The sequence below is a fragment of the Brassica napus genome, chromosome C6 (genome assembly GCF_020379485.1).
Source record: "Brassica napus cultivar Da-Ae chromosome C6, Da-Ae, whole genome shotgun sequence".
NCBI lineage: Eukaryota > Viridiplantae > Streptophyta > Magnoliopsida > Brassicales > Brassicaceae > Brassica > Brassica napus.
In genome coordinates, this window is record NC_063449.1 from 47,235,874 (window position 1) to 47,256,841 (window position 20,968).

Sequence of the window (20,968 nt, forward strand, 5' to 3'; positions counted from 1 at the left end):
AAGAAATAAGAGACATCGGATTTGACCTGGAGCGGTCCGTTTATTTCATACATAAGCCGGCCCTGGCAATATGAATTATTGATGCATGCTGAGTAAAATCGAACAGCCATAAAACTTTTCAATTGCTAAATAGGAAGTGACCTTAATTCAACCAAACAATGTCCGATATTTGAAAACAGTATCAAAGGATGGACTCAACTGAAGTGATGAAGAGTTTTAGCTTGAGACTTATCTTGTGACTAAAGAAATTTCACTAATGGGGGTGCGATGAGGAAGTGGTTTGAATCACAAAGTTTATAGTCGGATTATAGTTTGTATGTCTTTCATAATTATTTGGTTTAGATAACAGATTTCAAAATAGATAACATCTATTGTAAAATTGTTTTGGAGATGAATTGATTTAACATTCTTGTATTTGTAAAAAAATGTGTAATTTTAGAGGTTTGAATATGAAGAGTACGTGCGTGAACTTCATGTTTTATGAAAGTGATTGGAAACATAAAGTTGACAGTTTAGTTACCCATTAAAGCACCATCGTTAAAGTTCTCTCTATATCACTTGATCATTCTTTGGCAAAGCACACTAAATGCTTTATAATTTTTATTACATATAAATTTTGCATTCTATTCAGTGTCATCTTCTAAAGAGATTATGCGACATTTAAATTGCAAACCCGAGTTGAGTAAATTTTTATTTAGTTGAACTTTATTAAAAGTAAAAATTCAACTTTTAGAATACATAGTCAAAATTAGTTAGGTATATCCTTTGATTTCTTTCCTACCCAAGATTTATTTATCTCATTATGTATATATATAACATCTAAAGTACCTTTCAATCACATAATTTTATACTATATACTTTGATGTACTAATTTTGATTTTTTTTTTTTGCAAATAAACTTTTTGGGTACATAATATACCAAAAAGAGAAAATTAATTATTTCCATATTTCAAATGGCAGATATTGTGCAAATGAAAACAATAAAAGATAAGAATCATAGGATTTTACCTACAATAACAACGCTAGATTTTTTTGTGTCTCTAATTAATTTTTTTTATCTCATTGTCATTAACTACATCAAACACATAATTATTTCTCTTTTCTTTTACATAGTAAGAGCATCATTAAATTTAGATTTTCTTATCATTAACTATATTAATTTTATTATGTGATTAAATTTTAATATAAACAATAATGCTAATCAGAGAATGACAAATGTCATAGTGGTTTCTTAAAATTGTGTGAGAGTTTACGTTTCTCCTCCTTTTATCTCTTCTCTGATTTTTTTTTTTATATTTTATTGAAAAACTCACATTTCTTGTCACCTATAAAAATGCTCTAAGAGTCTCTCAAATAAAAAATCAGTCTATTCACAAAAACACATCTGCCTCTAGTGGTCCAATCAATGGATAAATCATTATCATCCACAAAAGAAGAGATGGTGCATGTCGAGCTGGTCAATACTGATGATTATATTAGTAAACTCTCAAACGATCTCTTGCTTGAGATCTTATCAAATTTGTCGACGGAAGAAGTCATTAGAACAAGTGTTCTAGCGAAAAGATGGGTGAATGTGTGGAAGAAGACGTCTCATCTATGTTTGGACATGCGAAAGATCGCAAAAGCCACAACTCTTTTGCCGGGTGTTTCTCATCAAGCAGCTAATTCAGTGACAAAAGTCTATTTCTTTTCCTTAATATTTTTTCATATTTTTTTGAAGAAGCAAATTACATGAATAGATTTGACCAAAAGAAAAAAAAAGATCTGGTTCTAAGATTGATGGACTAGGTTGGTTGGTGCTAACTATCTAATGAACACTTAAGATAACCGATGAGATTTTGTTTGTTGATTGTTATAACCTATCAATACATTTCTCTACGATCAAATAGCAGCACTTGAAAAGAGAGTTTCTACTTATTGTAGATATCAAAAATGTTTGGTGGAATTTTATTTTGAATTTTGATGAAAGATTGAAGTTAACAGTTTTTCGCACGAAAGTTTTAAATTTTTAGTTTTACAATCATTAGATTTGATATTGATGATTACATCATTAAGTTGTTATTGTAGTGAATAGGGAATCTAGATGAACATGATCTCTTGCCTTTTGCATTCAAAATGGTGCATCAAATATATTCGATTTTATTTTAAATTTCGCGCCTCCACTGAAGATCTAGACTGATGTATTTTCGCGCGTAATATTTGATTTTTTAAAATTATATATCAACAGATTTGTGTTTTTCTATAAAAGATCAATAGATTTGAGATCTAATACATGTTATCGAATTCTTATGGTAATGAATAGGAAATCTAGAAAGACATGATCTCTTGCTCTTTTCATATAGAGTAAACACTTGCATTATAAAAAAAGGCACACCAAATATATTACAATTTTTTTGGTTTGAAATTCATGGTTTTATAAAAGATTAAGGGCAATACTTTTTTTACTGAACATATTTGTTTTTATATTATATGATCAAGATATATGAGACACTCCAGTCAGTTGTTGTTGTTGTTGTAGTGAATAGTAAACCTAAGTAAACATGATCTATTTCCATTTACACCTAGAAGTAATACGTGCATTCAGAAAGGTATACATTATTATCTATCATAATTCAAAAATTGTGGATTCATAATCCGATATGCAATTCTTAAAGTATAGTAGTATACAATTACGTATCCCTTTTCTGCAAAGTCCAGTACATATATATAGGGTAGTTAGTGTATTGTTCATCAGATTTAAAGAGTTATTTTCTTGGTAAATTTATTGCAATTTAATTGTAAGATACTGAACTAAACCTGTCTTATAATTCTTTGGCTTTGTAGGTTATAAATGATCACTGTGGCCATCTGGAAAGATGCACAATCTACCATGACTCACGCCAATGTGAAAATGGGATGCTGCAGTTTTGGATTCAGTCACTGGTTAATGTGAAACACACCATGGATCTCACACTTGGAAACTTTTCTCCTGGTTTGAAATCAAACAACAGATCCAATGTCACGCTTGACTTTCCTCCTAGGTCATTTTCCCATCCAAGCCTCACATCTCTCTCGCTAAGCCAGTACAACTTAAAAGCTCCACATGTTTTCTACGATTGCTGGAATTTAAAGAATCTCAAACTGATTGGTATCTCTGCCGAGGTTGAAGTCTTTAATGCAGTCCTTGTGGCTTGCACTTCTCTCGAAGTGCTTGCACTAGAAATCACTTGCCACAGGAAAGATGGTATTCTGAAGATTGATAACCACAACCTAAAGTTCTTATATCTATCCTGTTCTAGGATAAAAGGCGTTGAGGTGTCTTCACCCAGCCTAGATATCCTCTCCATCGGATCTCTCTCGTGTAAGATGGAGAACTTCATCATTGCAAGCCCTAGACTCCATTTTAATCGAAACTATTGGGCTACAGGAAAATTCTTTCCTCACACTAGCTATTATATATCATGCCCCCATCAGGTATATATTTCTTTTGTATGCTATTTTACTATTTTGATAGAGAAATAAATGGTATCAATAGTAAACAATTTTGACATATATATGAATGTCAGGGGGAAGCAAGCATTGGACATGAGATCATGATGAACGGATCCAGCGATGGTATGAAAATGTTTGCATCAATGTCAGTGAGTGTAGACTTAACTAATGCAAAAGAAGTTAAGATGCTCAAACAAGTGTTAGCTGCATGGCCTGGAGACATGCAAGAAGTTGAGATTTTGTTTAAGGTATGTCCATCCTATGTTTCAAATTAGAACATGATCATATATAGAATTAGCCATTATATATCTAAAGGAGTGACACATATGTTTATTTTTTTTTTGCTTATATAGAGTAACAATGCTGCTAGGAAAGAAAGTGAGTCTTCCATTGGAAATACACAGAACACGTTTTGGGAAGATACAAAACCGTTTCCCAGCGCTCAGTTCCGAGCATATACTGTATGGTTGTCTAACTTTAGCGGTTCAAATGAAGAGTTTGCGCTAGCCTCGCGTATGATAACGCAAGGGACGGTAGCAAGGTGTATGATGATTAAACCATCGTCGGTTTCTCCAGCAAAGAAGTTGGAGATTGAAGCGGCAATAGCCAGGCTAAAGGAGCTTCCAAAAGGTCACGAGAACCTTCGTATCGTGATGTCCTGATGATGTGTTGTTTGAATCTAGCCATTGGCTATATAACTAGAGAACTCTTCCGAGTCTGGTTTCAAGTATTGCTTTGGTATTTCTTTTTTATGTTTGAGATATTTGGGATGTTATTTGAGTTAACTTGAAGTTTATTCGAGTGTTGGTTATTATCTTATTATCTATATTGTCTTGTTGAGTTCTTGACTTGCTCAATATGATTTGTCAAAAGGGATTATCTATCATGAGTTGACAAAACCTATGTGCTTGTTTTTTTTTTTTAACCTATGTGCTTGTTAATTTGTTAAGTTAGGGTACATATATACTTATTCAGTAATCGTAAGGGCTAACGAGTAGGTAATAGTATAGTAAATTTCTGTACTAGAAGAAAGTTCTACAAACTCTACACTAATACACATTACATGTATATCACTATACTAAATCGAATACATAGCTCCATTACATTATCTTTTTAATTTTAATATATGAAATAAAAATGCATAAAAACGCCTCATCTGGTTAGAAGTCATTTATTCACACTCACGGCTTAGAAAACGTTACAAACTTTTCGTTAATTGATTTTCTGTAGAACTATTAAAAAATAAAAAAGTCACCTTTTTTTTACATCAATAAAAAGTGACCCATTAAAACCAAAATTCGTAACGCCTCTCTTCCCATGACTTCAGCCAGCAATTTCATTTCACTTTTTTTTTAAACGCTTCTTAAAGTCTCTAACCTTTTTACGTTATGTATCTTAAAGATTTTATTGGAAAGCAGTAGATTCTGAAGGTCCCATCCCATTAAGCAGAAAATGTACAAAAACTTAAATAACCTTAAAACTTAATTTATAAATTAATAAATCTATCCATTTATAATAACAGTTTGATTGGATCAAATAATAAATATTTCCTGACTACGATTTTTTAAATGATTGGTTAGAATAGTATTAAATTTATCAAAATTATTCAGTGAAGTATATTAGTTTATTTTTAATTTAATTGAATTATCAAAAACATAACATGTTTAATTTTATTTTGAAGGAATAAATCTATAAGAATTTCTTTCTTAAAATTTCCTATAGTTTTGACCCCAAAAAAAATTCCTCTAGTAAGTATTAAGATGCTATACATAGAATCTATTCAAATACAAAATTCATCGCTAGGGTTTCTCTATAGAATCTTAACTAAAGCTCTAGCAAAGTTTAACAGTTGAGGTCAGCGCCATTTTGAAATTAGTTAAGGGTCATGTTCAAAAAAATAATTAAGAGTATATTTAGCATGTAATAAAATAATTTTAAAAATTTATAGCTCTATTTATATATATTTGATGTCTCTTTTGAAATTATTAAGCATGTGCATTCGGGTCCTCTGGTCGGGTTCAGGTCGGGTTCGGGTCGGGTCGTTGCGGGTCCGGGTCCTTCGGGACTAAGAGTTTAAGACCCGATAGGATAATTTGAAATTCTCAGTTCGGGGTCGGTTCGGGTCTTCTCGGGTCCGGATCGGGTCAGGTCATAGATAGTTGGGACCCAATAGGGTTATTAGAGTTTGTCGATTCAGATTCAGTTCGGTTACGGATCGGGTTCGGTTCGGGTCATGTCGGGTCCAACCCAAAAAAATACCTTAAACACATAGAAAATACCGGAAAATATTTAAATACTCGAAAATACGAGAAATTTAATCTAAAATCTGATCCAAGGACATGAAAAATGTTCAAAATTTTATCTGATTATCCGAATTATATTTTTGAAAATCTAAATTTTTATATGAAACCCAAAACCATACCCAAAAACTAAAATTTGAAACTTAAAAAAGTACCCATTATACCAAAAATAAACTGAAACACCCATATATATACCTAATATATACTAAAAGTTTTGGGTTTTCGGGTACCCCACTCGAATCTCGGGTTCGGATCGGGTCGGGTCCAAGACCCGCGGATCCTTCACAACAAGACCCAATTAGGCCTGGGCAAAAAAACCGGAACCGAAAGAACCGAACCGAACCGAACCGAAAAACAGCGTATCCGAACCGAATGGATATAGCTAATTACCCGCATGGATCTTGTATATATATAGTTCGGGTATCGGTTCGGTTCGGGTATTACCCGAGAACCGAACGGATACCCGAACTATATATACACAAGATTCATTCATCCATATATGTTAATAATCTGTGCAGTTTCCCATAAACTTAGATATAGCTATTGTCGTATTGATGCCACAATATTTACTTTCCTTTATTCTTGAAAAACGAAAGGTCTCTCAACCTAATCCCTTAAATTTCGATTTTGGATCTTAAACTGGAAATCTGGCAAGTTTAAATCAAAATCTTCTTCTCGTTCCCAATCTCTCAACTTGTCTTCCTCCTCGTTCTCCACCGTCTGTGTCGTCGAGAATCTCAGAGGTACAGTCCCTGAATTCATCTATTATTACTTCATAGATTCTGGATTCTTACTCAAATATTTTGATCATTTTCTGTTGACTTAATTTGTTTGATAGATGATGACTAGAGTTAAGCGTGTTCACTTATTCTTATAAATATCCAGAGCTTAACTTCTTAAGTTTATGCTTTAAGTTTATGTTTTGTCTTTTAGCTAGTTTGTTTCTCTTCCTCGTATAAGAACTTTTTTTTGACAAAATCCTCGTATAAGAACTTAAAACTTCATGCTTTATAAAATTATGATTATGTTTCTGTCTCTTAGGCTAGTTTGTTTCTTCTCGTATAAAAACTAATTTTTTTATGTTTCTTCTCCTATAAGAACTTACTTTTATTCTCCACTGTCTTTCATTCTTCATATGTAGATGGATTCTTCTTCCTTTCCACATGGAGCAGAAGATAATCGTGATGGTGTTGATGAAAACGTGGATGAACGTGAAGAAGATGAACTTGATGCTCCTGCTTCAGGTTCCAGAAACAAAAGAAAAGGCAAGCAGAGAACTAACGTAGCAAAACGATGCAAGGCACAGACGACTTTGGTGAGATCAAAAGTGTGGGAACACTACACAAGAACAGTGGAGAATAATGACAAATGCAAATGTCATTATTGTGGAAGAATAATGAGTTGTGCTACTACCTCTGGAACATCTAATCTGCTAAAACATCTTGAAACATGTAAGCAGCACATCGCATGGAAACAAAGCAGAGCTCCAACCGAAGATCAAACCCAAGGTGTTCTCGATGTAGAAGGTGGTGAGTTAAAGGTTGCTAAGATATCCATAGATGTTTTTAAGGAAGCGTGTAATGAGATGCTGGTACTGGGAGAGCTACCTCTTGCTTTCATCGAGGGTTTAGCGTTTAAACATTTCTGCGACCGGCTCAAAATTTACACCCCTCACTCTAGGCGAACAGCTACACGAGAGATAGTTGAAATGTTTGTGGAAAAGAAAGCAAGAATGAGGAAATTGCTTAATGCTAATAAGCAGAGGGTCTCTCTCACGACTGACATATGGAAGCCTCCAACAACATCATCTAGCTACATGGTCATCACTGCTCACTTCATTGATACAAGCTGGGAGTTGCGAAAGCTGATCATAGGATTTAAGAATGTTGCTGATCACAAAGGGGAGACAATTTCAAAGGTTCTTATCGATTGTTTAGCGGAGTGGGGGATAGATAAGGTTTTCACAATCACAGTTGACAACGCAACAGCCAATACTTCTGCACTAGAAAGGTTTAAGGAAGGATTTGCAGCAGTAGGAAATGAAGCTCTGGTTTTAAATGGTGACTTCTTGCATGTGCGTTGCTGTGCGCACATCATCAATCTGGTCGTCAAGGATGGTTTGCGTGAGGTGGTCAACAGTATTGCTGGGGTAAGAAATGCGATTCAGTATGTAAGATCGTCGACACCAAGGCTGGACTCATTTCATCATCGTGTTGAGTCAGGAAAGATGACTAGAGGAAGTCTACCTTTGGATTGTTTAACAAGGTGGAACTCAACATATATGATGCTATCTCGAGCTCTTAAGTTCAGAAAAGCATTCGACAGAATGGAAGCTGAAGACAAGCTCTATAATGATTACTTTCAAGAAAAAACTGATGGAAGGAAAAGGATTGGCCCTCCACTTAAAGCTGATTGGGATGCAATAGACAGGTTAGAGCAGTTTCTAGAAATCTTTTACGATTCAACACTAGTCGTCTCTGCATCTAAGTCAGTGAGCTCTCCTAAATGTTATAATGAGATCGTTACGATAGAAAGGAACTTGATAAAATTTAGTAACGGTCCTGATGAGGAAATGAGGAAAAAAGCAACTGCTATGAGGGGAAAGTTTGATAAATATTGGGAAGGATTGGAAGAGATCAATAGACTTTTGATCATAGCTAGTGTGTTTGATCCTAGAAGAAAAATGAAGTTTGCAGTGCTGTGTTTTGAGAAGCTTTATGGTAAAGAAACAGTACAGTCCAAGGCACTTTATGATTCGGTTATGAATGTCCTCAACCGGTTGTTTGATGAGTATAACAGCCGAATGACGAATGCAAATACTGTTGAGACAACATCTCAGCCAGCCGATACTGAGACAACGTCTCAGTCACAAAGTCAAGGAAATGAAGCGATGGATGTAGATGATGATGAAGTTCGAGTACGAGGTTATGAAAGAATGGATTCATTGTATGCTGAGATGGTGAATGAAGATGGATTTCATGATACAAGTACTGAGTTGGAGCTGTATCTGAAGGAAAAGGTAGTCAATCTCAAGGGTTCTATGAAGGGAACAGATTATGATATCTTGTCGTTTTGGAAGATCAATGCTCCTAAGTTTCCTGTATTATCAGAGATAGCAAGGGACGTTCTTGCATTGCAAGTGTCCTCTGTCGCATCTGAGTCTGCATTTAGCACTAGTGGTCGTATTCTCGACCCACAACGAAGCTGCCTGACTCATTATATGATTGAGGTTCTCATGTGCACAGAGCAGTGGTTGAAGTGTGAGTTTCAGCTGAATGAGAAAGGAGTGGTCACCAGTCACCAAATGGTCAAGTACGTTCAGCAACAAGATGATCTTGAGAGAGGTATTTAGTAATCTAAACTGTTAGTTTTTGTCGTTATTTTGTTTGGTGTTATTAGTAATCTGAATTGTTTTTTTTTTGTTCAGAGTTTGGAAGCACAAGTTTCTTTGAAGATTGATCGTTGATGTCTCATGGTGCATGAAGAAATGGTATCAACGCTTGTTTCAGTTTGTTGTTTTCTGGTTTGAACTTTGAAGTTTCATAGGTTGACATTTGACAATCTCGGTTTGTTTCTTTTCAATGTTTGACGATGTTTAAACAATTAAATTTATGTTATGGCTATGGTTTTTGAAGGTTTATTTCAGTTTGTTGCCTTCACTTCGTTTTTTATGCTTAAAGGCTACAAGTATATATTGATTTTATGAAGCTTAATGTTGTATTTCAGTTACCAGATGGCAATAGATATACAAGTTTTCGGATACTTTCAGGTTGTTTCGGTTCGTTTTGGATAGTTTGGGTAATATTACCCGAACTATCCGAACTATCCGAATCCGAACCGGAACCAAATGAGAACCGAATATTTTTCGGGTATTTTCCGGTTCCTAGTTTTACTATCCGAACCGAACCGAACCCGAAACTATCCGAACCGATCCGAACCGAAAAAATGTCAAGTACTCAATGGATCCTCTGACCCCTATCCAAACTACCCGAAACCCGAAATAACCGAACCGAACCGAACCGATACCCGAAATGCCCAGGCCTAGACCCAATAGTGTAAAAAGATCGGGTCGGTTTCGGATCGAGTCGGGATTTTTCGGGTCGGTTTCGGGTCGGGTCCTCGGATCCGAGTAAAATGCCCATGCTTAGAAATTATACTCTAAATTTAGTAATTTATCTAAAAATTTAAAGTTTAGACTATAATTTATATTTTTACTTTTAAAACAATTCTTGATCTTTTTTATTTGTAGACTCTGACCCTTTTCAACTGCTCCACATGTTCATGCTATCAGACGACCCTGCTTGAAGTATTTCTAGATGAGTTGGTCTTTTTTATTTGTAAACTTGGACCTTTTTCAACTGCTCCACATGTTTTGCTATTAGACGACCCTTCTTGAGGTATTTCTAGATGAGTTTCATGTTGAACGTTGTGATGTCGACTATACCTATTGTGGTTGTGAGGTTCAGCCACAGGTTGTACCAATGGTCAAATCCTGACCCTAACTACACTGGCAAGTAACCACCAGGGTCCATGGGGTTTCAAATCATCGGTGAGACGATCAAATTCTTTAAGCATCATGGTTTCTTTGAGTCCAAAACCTTTTACAAGAAGATGTTGCTAAGGTTATTGTAACATACATCAAATAAAAAACATAAGTTTTGGCAAATCATATTCAAAAAGAAGTATGGTTGGAGTTCACATAGTCATATACAGTATGAACATCATGAGCAAGGAAGATAAGATGTTCCTTGGATTCCAAGTGTGTTACTACTTTTTGAAATTCAAGTGACAATTGCTGCCAACACAATCTCTGTATTGCAGCCAATTAATGTGTACACAAATCTCTGTATTGCTTTACTGTACTATAATAATCATATCTTCTAACTAATCGATCCTTTCGAGATTAAACATTACCATTTCTTCTAGAGCCAACCTGAAGCCACTCTGAGGTAAACACTGCAGATTCTTCAAAGCATCATCAGCTTTCTCTCTAGCCAACTCTTGTGCTCTTCTGATTCCTCCACCTTCTCTCACCAACTCAATCCCTTCTTCCAGAGAACCCTCCTCGCAAAACTCAGACTCTATGATCTCTCTCAGCCTCGGCTCCTTCTCCAGAGCGAAAATCACAGGCGCGGTTAAGTTACCTTTAGCCAAATCACTCCCTGCTGGCTTCCCTAGCTGCTCTGACGACTGAGTGAAGTCCAAAATGTCGTCGACCACTTGGAAAGAGAGGCCAAGATTCTTCCCAAACTCGTACATCTGCTCTGTGACATCGGTATCGACTCTGCTGAAGATGGCAGCTCCTTTGGTGCTTGCGGCGACCAACGAGGCTGTCTTATAGTAACTCTTGAGCAAGTAGTCTTCTAGAGTAACGTCACAGTCGAACAGACTCGATGCTTGCTTTATCTCTCCGCTCGCAAAGTCTTTGATCACCTGGATACAATGATAAGTTAGTGAAATGACTCTGTGACATTCTAAGAGTAGTTGAGTACCTGACTTATGAGCTTGATGACTTCCAGGTTCTCGAGGTTGGCTAAGTACCATGATGCTTGAGCAAACATGAAATCACCAGCTAGTACAGCTACTCTCGTGCCAAAAAGCTCGTGAACTGTTTCCTTTCCTGTCATTACACAGAGATTAGGCCTGTGGCTTCCGGTAGTTCGGTTTTTGGTTAGTTCAGTTCAACATAAATGTTACCAAAGTAACCCGGAATAAAGTTCGGTTTTTGAAAATCCTACCAACTTTTTTGATTTTTTGTTATATATTGGTTTTTTTTTTATTTACAATTTCGGATAATTTTGGTTAAATTCAGCTAATTTTGTTTAAATTAGGTTATTTCGGTTTGAAATTTGGTTAGTTTCGTTAGAATTTTTGGTATGGTTTGGTTATAACTTAAAAGAAAAAAAAAACAAAATAACTGATTCCCGAACCGATCCAAAAACAGAACTTTTCTAAAAAAAACTACCGAATCGAACCAAACTCCTAACCAAAAATTTTGGTTCGGTTCGGTTCAAAACCCCAACCCTAACAGAGATATTCAACCGAACTAAACATTGTTCCAGTAAAACATATGAAACATGAATGAATACTCACCTCTGCGCATATCACTCTCATCTAACACATCATCATGTATCAAGCTTGCAGTGTGAATCATCTCAATGATCTCACCTAAACGCCGATGTTCCGTTGTAAGTTCCCTGCATCAAAACAATCAATTCCATGCTATAAGACAGATACATAACACAAAACACAAGTGTGTAGATTATTACTTTAGGCCAGCTAACTCTGCTGTGGCTCGTGATACGAGGAACACCAAGCCCGGTCTCATTCTTTTACCACCAGCTCCAAAGATTTGCTCAGCTGCAGATATCAAAACCGGATTCTCTGCACCAACAATCTAATAAAGAAGCAACAACTCAAATCTCAAGTACCGAAAAAAGAAGAAAAAAAATAAAGAGTTTTATTCGGATACTAACCGATAAAAGATTATCATTCAACGTCTGAAGATCATCAGCTACAACCTCAAACAGATTCACCAATGAAATAGGCTGCTTTGATGACGACTCTTGTCTCAAATCAAAACTCACCGTTTTGGCTTCACCTATTCCTACAGAACAAGGGACAAGATTTGTAATAACAATAAGTGAGACTGAGACAAGAACATGAGCTTCTAGACATCTGAGAAACTTCTCACCGTTGACCAAAGAAATCTCTTTGGGTTTTGTCGGCACAGCTTTGCAGCTCCTCCCCACGTCACGCCGGATAAACAGCAGATTCCCGCCGCCGCCATAGCTTCTCGTCATACCAATCTTGCAAACAGTTTTGGGAAACTGACGACGACCACAGCCACATGAGATCAGATCAAGCACACTCGTACCCAAGTCTATATTCCGACACGATGTCATCATTCTCTCACAAAAACCCAGAATCAAGTTAAGCTCTAAATGACTTAAGGATTATCAAAGCTCTTGTGTAAAGGTTGAAGCTTTAACATGAAAAAAGCTCAACTCTTTTTCTCCGCCGAGAGATTTTGAGTGTGTAGAAAAATTACAACCAAAAAAGTATTAAAAAATACAAACTTTTAATATTATAAAAATAAAACAAAACAAGTGGGGTGGTTTAATTAGATTCGAGTGGACGAAACAAGCACATGTATTCGTTTTTGTTCAATACCAGAAGAAGGCGAAGAGAAGAGGGAAACCATTGAAACAGAGTTCATCGTCTCCACTTATCTTATCTGAAGCTGAGATCTTGCCACGTGTTATTATCCTTTTATTTTTATATTTAGATCCTTGTATTAATACTTATTAACGTTTTCAGGCACCCAAGTTTTGAAATTAATTTTTTAACTCCTTTTCTTTTTGTTTTGTTTTTCAAGTCTTGTGAATGATTAAATTCTGAAAACTTACATTAAACTATTTCTTGACCGTATTGGCTTTCAAGTCATACTGAATAAACTTTCAATAACGAAACATTTAACACTTGAAATATCAAAAATTTGAATTTTGGATAATTAAGATTAAAAACTCGTAAAACATGCTCCTTTGATTTCTTGTAACAAAGACGTATGAAGTCTTATGACTTTCGCTCATTTGTAGTCATAGTAGCAGTTTCCATAGCCTGAAAATAAGGAGGGGGAGGGGGAACGAAAATTTTAGTCTTAACATTTTCTATAATATTTGTTTTAGAAAGAAGAAGAAGAAAGAGATGCAGTAACATGGACATCCACTCACTTGGATTAGTTATGACAATGAGTCCAGAGTTCTTGAAATTGCAGTTCCAATAGTTTCTTCCATTAGCTTGGTAATAAAGATTCATGGCTACAGAAGCATGGTTTATGAGATTACCGGGGGAGTAACATGGACATCCACTCGATAAAACGCGACAATCCACATGAGAACATGCGTAGTTTATGTTATCTAGAAGTGCTGCTTGATCCGATGAAGGTTTCGCCACACACCATGTCTTCATCTGTAACAACAAAACTCATTTGAGTAAGAAGAACAAACATTGTTTTAACTTATAATGATAACTAGTCTAAGCATATACCTCTGCGTTGACTTTGACAAAGTTTATTTCTGTGAGGAAAAGAATACCAAGATGAAACTGTTAAGTAAAACTAGTGACATGTAACGTAAGATTCAGTAAGTACACTAAGATGGTTGAGTACCTGACGAGAGGTAGAAGAAGATGAGGAAGCAAAGGCACATCCATGCTTTAGCCATGTTGTTTGGGTTTTTTCTGAGTGAGAATTCTTCTACAAATCTAATTATATAAAGAATTGTTGGAGTCTCTCCCGCATTGTCCACGTGGAAAGTCGATGCCTGACAAGCCGACACGTGTCCTAAACGCATCGTTTCATTTATTCTCTACGTTTGTGGGCTTTGTCGCGTGTTGAGTGTTTGGGCCGTGAAGTGTGAAGATATGTCGGGCCCATAGAGTATCTGTTGTCTCTATTCCTGATACGCAGAGAAGAAACGAGGTCCTCTTCCCTCTTTGTGCGACGGCGACTATGTTGTTTCCTCTTTCTCTTACCTTCTGAAACGGTTTGAGTAAAGATTTCGTGTTTAATCTCATTGATTCCCCATCTTCAATGCTCTTTTTCGATCTCAAAGTCGGTGATTTCAGTATAAATAAGTGTTGAGTATTCGTCTCCTTCATCTCATCTTAGCTTCGTATCTCATACAGAAAGATTGTGTTATGGCTAATTCTAGGGTTTTCTTCTCCAATCTGAAGTCCGGCAACTGCTCCTCCGTTGTCGAGGCTAGGCTTCTGCGGTTTTGGGAGGCTAGGCTTCTGCTTTTTTGGGTCGATATGCTTCGTGTCTCTTTTGTTTCGTCATGAAAAGCAAGTACTCTCTCTCTCTCTCTCTCTCTTTTTTTTGATTCATACACTCTTATAATGGTTTGAATCTCTTGCAGGAGTTTCAAGGAGTGTCCTCATCCAGATGATAAGCAGAGAACCAACTTAGCAGAGAATAGGGTTTGGCTCCAAGACAAATAAAGTTCTGGTTCCAGAACAGAAGAACTCAGCTTAAGGTTATGTGTCTTAATATCTCTCTCTTTTGTTTGTTTAAAACTTTGTCTGAATAAGATTTGTTGATACTGTATCTGTAGGCGCAACATGAGAGACCATATAACAATGCACTAAAGGCAGAGAAGGACAAGTCGATGTGAGAACATAGCCATTAGAGAAGCACTCAAGCATGCTATATTCAATTTATGCTGACACCATTAGTCCTGTTCTGCCTTTTCCTGCCTGCAAAAGTTGTATTAGAATCTGATATGGTTCAACAACGTGATAGAATCTTTATAATTCGTAGAATACCATGCAGTGCACCACCGCGATGTTTTTGGGATCTAACGAGAGCCAGGAATGAACACTTTCGCAGAAAAGTTGGATCATTTTAAGAGTTGGGACATGGTTGTCATCAAATGGGAATCTCTCCACGCGGCCGTAAAAGTTTTCTGGATCATAACATTCTTCTATGCATAGGTTGTAGACCTGACCAAAACAAGATTTGGTTAATCTGTTTATATAAACGATAATGATTTGATTATATTGTCTTATTGACCTTGTAGTGATTATGATGTCGCATATCAAGCACGGACTTGACTTGCAAGATCATCATCATCTCCACCTGCAAGATCGCAGGTGTAAAGACACCAGTGAGAAATTCTACTTCAGTGAGAGGGTCAACTTCGGGAAGAGCATCATCTCCTCCAGAAAAAATCCACAAAGCCCAAGAGAAACATATTAAAGACGGTTGGATCCAGATCGATAGCTGCAAGGGGGAAGAAAGGTTCAGAAAGAACAGGTAAGAAACTAAGTGTTGTTGGGTTCAGAGATCGGTCTTCTGCGGCTAGACCCTCCTCTTAATTACATGCTGTTTGACTTGAGGTTGAGGAAAGTTAAAAGTCCGTAGATTATGGTCGGATTATGATTGAATGTGTGTTAAAGAAGAATCATCTTGAGAAACCATAACATGTTCTTTCTTCTACGAATTTTATATCGATAGAAGAAATTCTCTTTTGCCTTGACAGAAACTCAAATCAGTAAAGTCAGTCTGTATATGACATTGACATCAATGGCGGTTGTATCATATTCGTTTTGGGTGGTAGAATGGTTTTTATACAAATTGAGTTATGGCGTGGGACATGTCTTTCAAAATTAACTAATGTTCTGATGTGAATAACATTTCTTAAACGGAATTTACTGAAACTATAACCTCATCCATATTTAAATCCTCCACTATGTTTAAAGCTACTGTGAGTGACTCCTTCTCACATTAATGTTATTATGTATCTTAGGTTCTTTTTCCAAGTTATACTAACGTACAACTTTGAATGAATAAACAAGTTGGAAAAGCTATTGAGACAAAAGGAAATTCTTCACAGATGGTGTGCGTACTTGCTCAGAATTGTGATTAACTGATAAAACAAAGTGTCAATCAAGTGTTTGTTTATAGGTTGATTGTTATGCTGGTTTTTGACCAATCATTGATTTGTTGTTATTTTTAAGGGGAAGGTCCAAGAGAAGATGAGGAATCTGACATGAATGGGACTATGAAACCAAAAGTTGTGTCCAGACGCTAGGAGGGCTCACGCACAATGTATCTGCAGTATGTTTCCAACCGGAGCTTCCAATAATACCCACAGGTTTTGAGGATGGCACTGTTCGCATTTGGCACCCTATGACGTAAGAGTGTTACGTACGAGTGTTTTATTTAAAACTTTTATTCTGTCAATAAACATAGCAGTGTTGTTGTTTTTTTGGTATTTAACTTAACTATGTCTTGAATACATGAGACTCTTTCTTATATTCATTATCACAGTTGGTTTGTTTTCTCTATTTTGTCTTTTGATTTGTTATTTCTACTTTCATATTTTCAGGCTAGAGAACACACTGAATTAATATGCTCTTGAGTTTGCGCCATTGGTTACATAAATGGTTTGCGCCAGTTTGTTTCTGAATTTATGCTTCCGCATTTTACGTCTCTGATTTGTTCTTAGTTTCCTTCTGAAATCGACGATTTGGAGAGCTAATAGCGCTTAGAATTGCTAAGAGATGTTGATGGATCAGTGTTATATAATACAAGACCATGAAAAACAAATATGTTTTCGTTTTACAGGGTTGACATCGTGATGCATGGTATTTCTGTGTTTATTAGTCCTGGTAGTAATAGTAATAGCTGCGTCTATATGATACATTCTTTTCGAGACATAATATATATATGATTTCCCACACACTATCATCAATAAGAAAAACAAAATTAAAGCCAACACAACTTTCACTGCAAACAAAAAGGTCAAAGCGTTTCCCTATCCATCAGAACAAAACATCGAAAAGGGTGAAGATCACATAATCTGTACCAACATAACAAAAAAGCTTGGTAAACAGACACTAATATGAAGGATCAATGCAAGACTAGAATGTAAGCCCTTATACTGCAAAGGGGAAAATAATGGCATATGATTGGTAGCGAGATACACGACACACACAAAGGTAAAACAAATGCATACAAAATACAAATCAACACCATACATGGGACTATTCATTTTCACGTTCCCACGTGGCAGTAACTTAAAAACAACTAAATCACCATCCGTGCAAGCGCGCAGATTTTTGTTTTCATTTATTTTATATAAATATTTTGTTTTCAATTTTTAATTGGTATATATATTATAATACATATGTTTCTATCAATTTTTAAAACATAATAAACTTACAGTATATTTTTTCATTAAATAGATTGTTTCAAACTTTCACATGTATTTGTATCTTCTTCTATATATATTTTCGGATTACTATTTCATTATTAAAATCCTAACTATATATATAAAGATTAGTAAAATATTATTCTATTGTCATATTCAAAAACATTGTAACATTTCATAAATTTAGAAAGTCTTTAAAAAAATAAACTTTTCGCTTCATAGATTTATATTATCGAGTAAATAATTAAACATTTAGTTTTTGTTTAATTTTTAAAATAAACTATATAGTTTAAAATTTGTTTTCATTGGTTCAAAGTAGTAAATATTAATCATTGTTAGATAATATGATTTTTGTTATTTTAAAAAAATCTTTATAATTTTAAAAGTTAACATCGATAAATATTTAAATAATTAACATATGGAGGTATAGTATTACAACATTAAATTATATCTATTTAATTTATACAATATATAAATCCAGTGGATCATCTATTGTTTAAATCTAATTATTGATAGCCCAATAAAAATTTCTGGTAGACCTAAAATTTAAATGATAAGATTAGAGATTAAATGTAACATGACTTTCTAGGAATATGTCCATTAGATCCATTTTAAAAAAAATCACACATAAATCAAGGTTGTGACTTCTGTTTTAATATATAAGATTCACGAATTATAAAACATATATATATTATCATAGTATTCTGAAATATTTTTGCTAATTTTGTACTCTAAAAATAGAGAATAGAATAACGAATGATACTGTCATTTTAATTCCAAACCAAAAATGTTTATTAAAAATAACAATATGATCTCAGAATTCTATTCATTATTATTTTTTATAATATAATTTTCAATCTACCATGATTTTTAAATGCTTCATAAATTAATATAAATTTATATAAAACAACTTTTATTATTAAATTCCCGCCCGTAGGGCGGGCCGACCCTAGTCTTTTGTATATATAAATGATGAGCAAGTGATCAGTCGTGAATTTTCATTTAAAGAAAGAGATTTTTTTAGTTTATGTTTTCACGCTTTTGAGGTGAATAATCCAGCAAATTGCTTACAAGTAAAGTAAGAGTTTTAGCAAAAGTGACAGTATAAACCGTATTGTTAGAGATCATGTCGGTTTTGGTTTAAAGTTAAACCTAAAGAATAATATTCAATCTTATGTAATTGGCCATTTAAAACATACACAAAAAAGATATGTCCATAAGTTACTACACTATAAATATTTTGATATCCTTAAATTTCTATATAATGTTTTTTGTCAAATTCTTTTATTTAAATTAAGAAATAGCCTCCACGTATTTCATCTACAAGGTTTAATGTGTGAGAATAACATAAAAGAGATCACCGTCAAATAAATAACGAGACATCAAAACGTGAGCTGTGAGCTGTAAATTATGGTAACTAGATTTTTTAACCGCGCTACGCGCGGATAAGATATTATATGTATTTCTCAATTCTAAAAAATAATGTATAATATTGTATTATATTATTTAAAAAATATAAAATATGACTACATAACATAAATATATTTTTTAAATTTTCTTTGTGGAAATCATTATGTTGTTTGATTATTGTACTTGATTCACATATTTGCATAGATATTTGTGATAGATGAATAACTATATTTTTATTATCAGTAAATAATATATATTTATTATATAATATAAGAAAAAAAAATTATTTACTTTTTAAACAAACTTGTCTCATGTTGGGGACTCGGTTATAGACATATCATATACGAATGAGACATTTTTACAGTTATCAATCTTCTTAACATTGAAAAAACAAATCTACATATCAAAACAATATCTCATACGATCTATTTGTGGAATAATTACTCTGAAGAAATTGAATTTAGGCATCAAAAAGGACTGAAAATGTATGTGCATATATGTTATCTAAGTCTGCTTCACAAAGTACTATTCATAGTTCATATATCATTAATGTCCATCCTATTTTTTTGTCCACCATTTCTTAAACATCTTGAAATAACTGATGCTAATTAATAAAAAACTTTTTGCTGGAAAAAAAATCAAATTTGTCTAATTATCGCTTAAATATTTTATTAATATGGTCTAAGAAGCTTTTAAGTGATATCATAGTTTAATTTATTAGTTTTTTTGTTAATTTTTAGAGGTTTTTGTATTTAAGATTTTTTTCCATATTAAGCTTCTATTTCTTTCACAGAATTGATATATATATATATATATCATAAAAATTACCATCAAATCAGTTTTACTTATTTATTATTTTGTTTTAACAAAAATACACTTTTTAAATAATTTAATTTAAAATAAAATTATATATTAATTTGCTGTATTTTAACAATTTCATTGATTTAATTAATTTGCTTTGGTGGATAACTTAAAAAGTTTTCATATGAATCGGGGAAAGTAAATTTATGTTGTTATATTATATTTATTTTGTGTATATAGAATCTATATATAATTTTAGTGTAATAAAGAAAAAACATTATTTTTTGTAACTTCAAAAAGATACATTATTACAATTTAAAATGAATCAAAATTGAAGAAAATGGTAATTAAATATTTGTAAATCTAATTGTTTAGTTGGATTCTCATGAAAAAAAAATCGATTGGTTAAACAAATGTTTCAAAATTTGTTGTGGTATTGTTTTGTCTATAAATTATAAAATTTATTGAATTAATATATTTAATTATTGCATCCTTAAATAATATTTTATTAAGACATTAGAAAAATATGTTTTGAGTTGTTTTGTCAAATTGTACAAAAATCTATGCTTTTTCATATTTGTAACTTCAAAAAGATACATTATGATAATTTGAAATTAATCAAAATTGAATAAAATGGTAATTAAATATTTGTAAATCTAATTATTTTTTTATCTTGTTTAGTTGGATTCTCATGAAAAAAAATCGATAGGTTAAACAAATGTTTCAAAATTTGTTGTGTTATTGTTTTGTCTATAAATTACAAAATTTATTGAATTAATATATTTAATTATTGCACCCTTAAATAATATTTTATTAAGACATTAGAGAAGTATGTTATGAGTTGTTTTGTCAAAATTTTACAAAAATCTATGTTTTTTCATATTTGTCACGAAAATTTATATGTTCAACTTACTTTTACAAAATTCTTAACTTTGTCACGAAAACAAAAATCTATGCTTTTTCATACTTGTCAACGTTCTCACACTTTCTAAGAATATATTAGCTTAGTCACTTACTTATTTTTTTTTTACAAAATAAAGTATCGGAGTCTTGAAAGTTGAATTCATATTATTGTAAATGTACATAAGAGTTTGTGATTATATACTTAGTGGTTCTTGTATATGTGTCCAAGAAAGTTTCAATGGCTTAGTGGTAACTGTCCTATATATATATCATACTAACTCGGGTTCGATCCTCACCTTCGCATTGTTTTTTTATTTTTTACGAAAAAAAATGAGATGACATGGCAATTTCGGATTCTCTGATTGG

The 20,968-nt window shown here is 33.7% G+C and overlaps 3 protein-coding genes and 1 long non-coding RNA gene across 10 annotated transcripts; 2 read left to right on the forward strand and 2 right to left on the reverse strand.

Annotated features, from left to right (window-relative positions):
* Window positions 1-924: 924 nt before the first annotated feature.
* LOC106357320 (putative F-box protein At1g67390) lies at window positions 925-4,366 on the forward strand. The gene is made up of 4 exons (XM_013797001.3): window positions 925-1,678; window positions 2,824-3,453; window positions 3,546-3,719; window positions 3,825-4,366. The coding sequence occupies exons 1-4, from the start codon at window positions 1,406-1,408 to the stop codon at window positions 4,131-4,133; spliced, it is 1,386 nt and encodes a 461-aa protein (XP_013652455.1). The 5' UTR covers window positions 925-1,405; the 3' UTR covers window positions 4,134-4,366.
* A 6,048-nt stretch (window positions 4,367-10,414) lies between these two features.
* LOC106354554 (solanesyl diphosphate synthase 1, chloroplastic) lies at window positions 10,415-12,996 on the reverse strand. Of its 2 annotated transcripts, none has more exons than XM_013794521.2 (6): window positions 12,466-12,996; window positions 12,248-12,378; window positions 12,041-12,168; window positions 11,865-11,968; window positions 11,264-11,391; window positions 10,415-11,204 (listed from the first exon to the last, which is right to left on the reverse strand). In XM_013794521.2, exons 1-6 carry the CDS (start codon window positions 12,677-12,679, stop codon window positions 10,656-10,658), a joined length of 1,254 nt encoding a protein of 417 aa, XP_013649975.1. In that variant the 5' UTR covers window positions 12,680-12,996; the 3' UTR covers window positions 10,415-10,655. The 2 variants fall into 2 exon arrangements, with proteins under 2 accessions (XP_013649975.1, XP_013649976.1); XM_013794522.3 differs by having other exon boundaries at window positions 12,248-12,372; window positions 12,466-12,952.
* Window positions 12,997-13,202: 206 nt separating this feature from the next.
* LOC106357319 (glucan endo-1,3-beta-glucosidase) lies at window positions 13,203-14,032 on the reverse strand. Its single transcript, XM_013797000.3, has 4 exons — window positions 13,942-14,032; window positions 13,821-13,849; window positions 13,505-13,742; window positions 13,203-13,391 (listed from the first exon to the last, which is right to left on the reverse strand). The coding sequence occupies exons 1-4, from the start codon at window positions 13,994-13,996 to the stop codon at window positions 13,360-13,362; spliced, it is 354 nt and encodes a 117-aa protein (XP_013652454.1). The 5' UTR covers window positions 13,997-14,032; the 3' UTR covers window positions 13,203-13,359.
* Window positions 14,033-14,134: 102 nt separating this feature from the next.
* LOC125589179 lies at window positions 14,135-16,886 on the forward strand. Of its 6 annotated transcripts, none has more exons than XR_007325359.1 (5): window positions 14,135-14,622; window positions 14,693-14,809; window positions 14,888-15,588; window positions 16,082-16,173; window positions 16,293-16,617. It is a non-coding gene; the product is annotated as an uncharacterized LOC125589179 (long non-coding RNA). The 6 variants fall into 6 exon arrangements; XR_007325360.1 differs by lacking the exon at window positions 16,082-16,173 and having other exon boundaries at window positions 14,148-14,410; window positions 14,508-14,622; XR_007325357.1 differs by lacking the exon at window positions 16,082-16,173 and adding an exon at window positions 16,664-16,886 and having other exon boundaries at window positions 14,152-14,622; window positions 16,293-16,469.
* Window positions 16,887-20,968: the final 4,082 nt, after the last annotated feature.

Bases quoted from the DNA above. Each gene is read 5' to 3' on its own strand.
- LOC106357320 (XM_013797001.3), top strand. From the start codon at position 1,406: ATGGATAAATCATTATCATCCACAAAAGAAGAGATGGTGCATGTCGAG. The intron at 3,454-3,545 runs GTATATATTTCT...TATGAATGTCAG, and splicing joins ATATATCATGCCCCCATCAG to GGGGAAGCAAGCATTGGACA. The intron at 3,720-3,824 runs GTATGTCCATCC...TTGCTTATATAG, and splicing joins AAGTTGAGATTTTGTTTAAG to AGTAACAATGCTGCTAGGAA.
- LOC106357319 (XM_013797000.3), bottom strand. From the start codon at position 13,996: ATGGCTAAAGCATGGATGTGCCTTTGCTTCCTCATCTTCTTCTACCTC. The intron at 13,850-13,941 runs GTACTCAACCAT...TTTTCCTCACAG, and splicing joins CTTCTTCTACCTCTCGTCAG to AAATAAACTTTGTCAAAGTC. The intron at 13,743-13,820 runs GTATATGCTTAG...TTGTTGTTACAG, and splicing joins TTGTCAAAGTCAACGCAGAG to ATGAAGACATGGTGTGTGGC.
- LOC106354554 (XM_013794521.2), bottom strand. From the start codon at position 12,679: ATGATGACATCGTGTCGGAATATAGACTTGGGTACGAGTGTGCTTGAT. The intron at 12,379-12,465 runs GTGAGAAGTTTC...CTTGTTCTGTAG, and splicing joins AGAGATTTCTTTGGTCAACG to GAATAGGTGAAGCCAAAACG. The intron at 12,169-12,247 runs GTTAGTATCCGA...CTTCTTTATTAG, and splicing joins TGAATGATAATCTTTTATCG to ATTGTTGGTGCAGAGAATCC.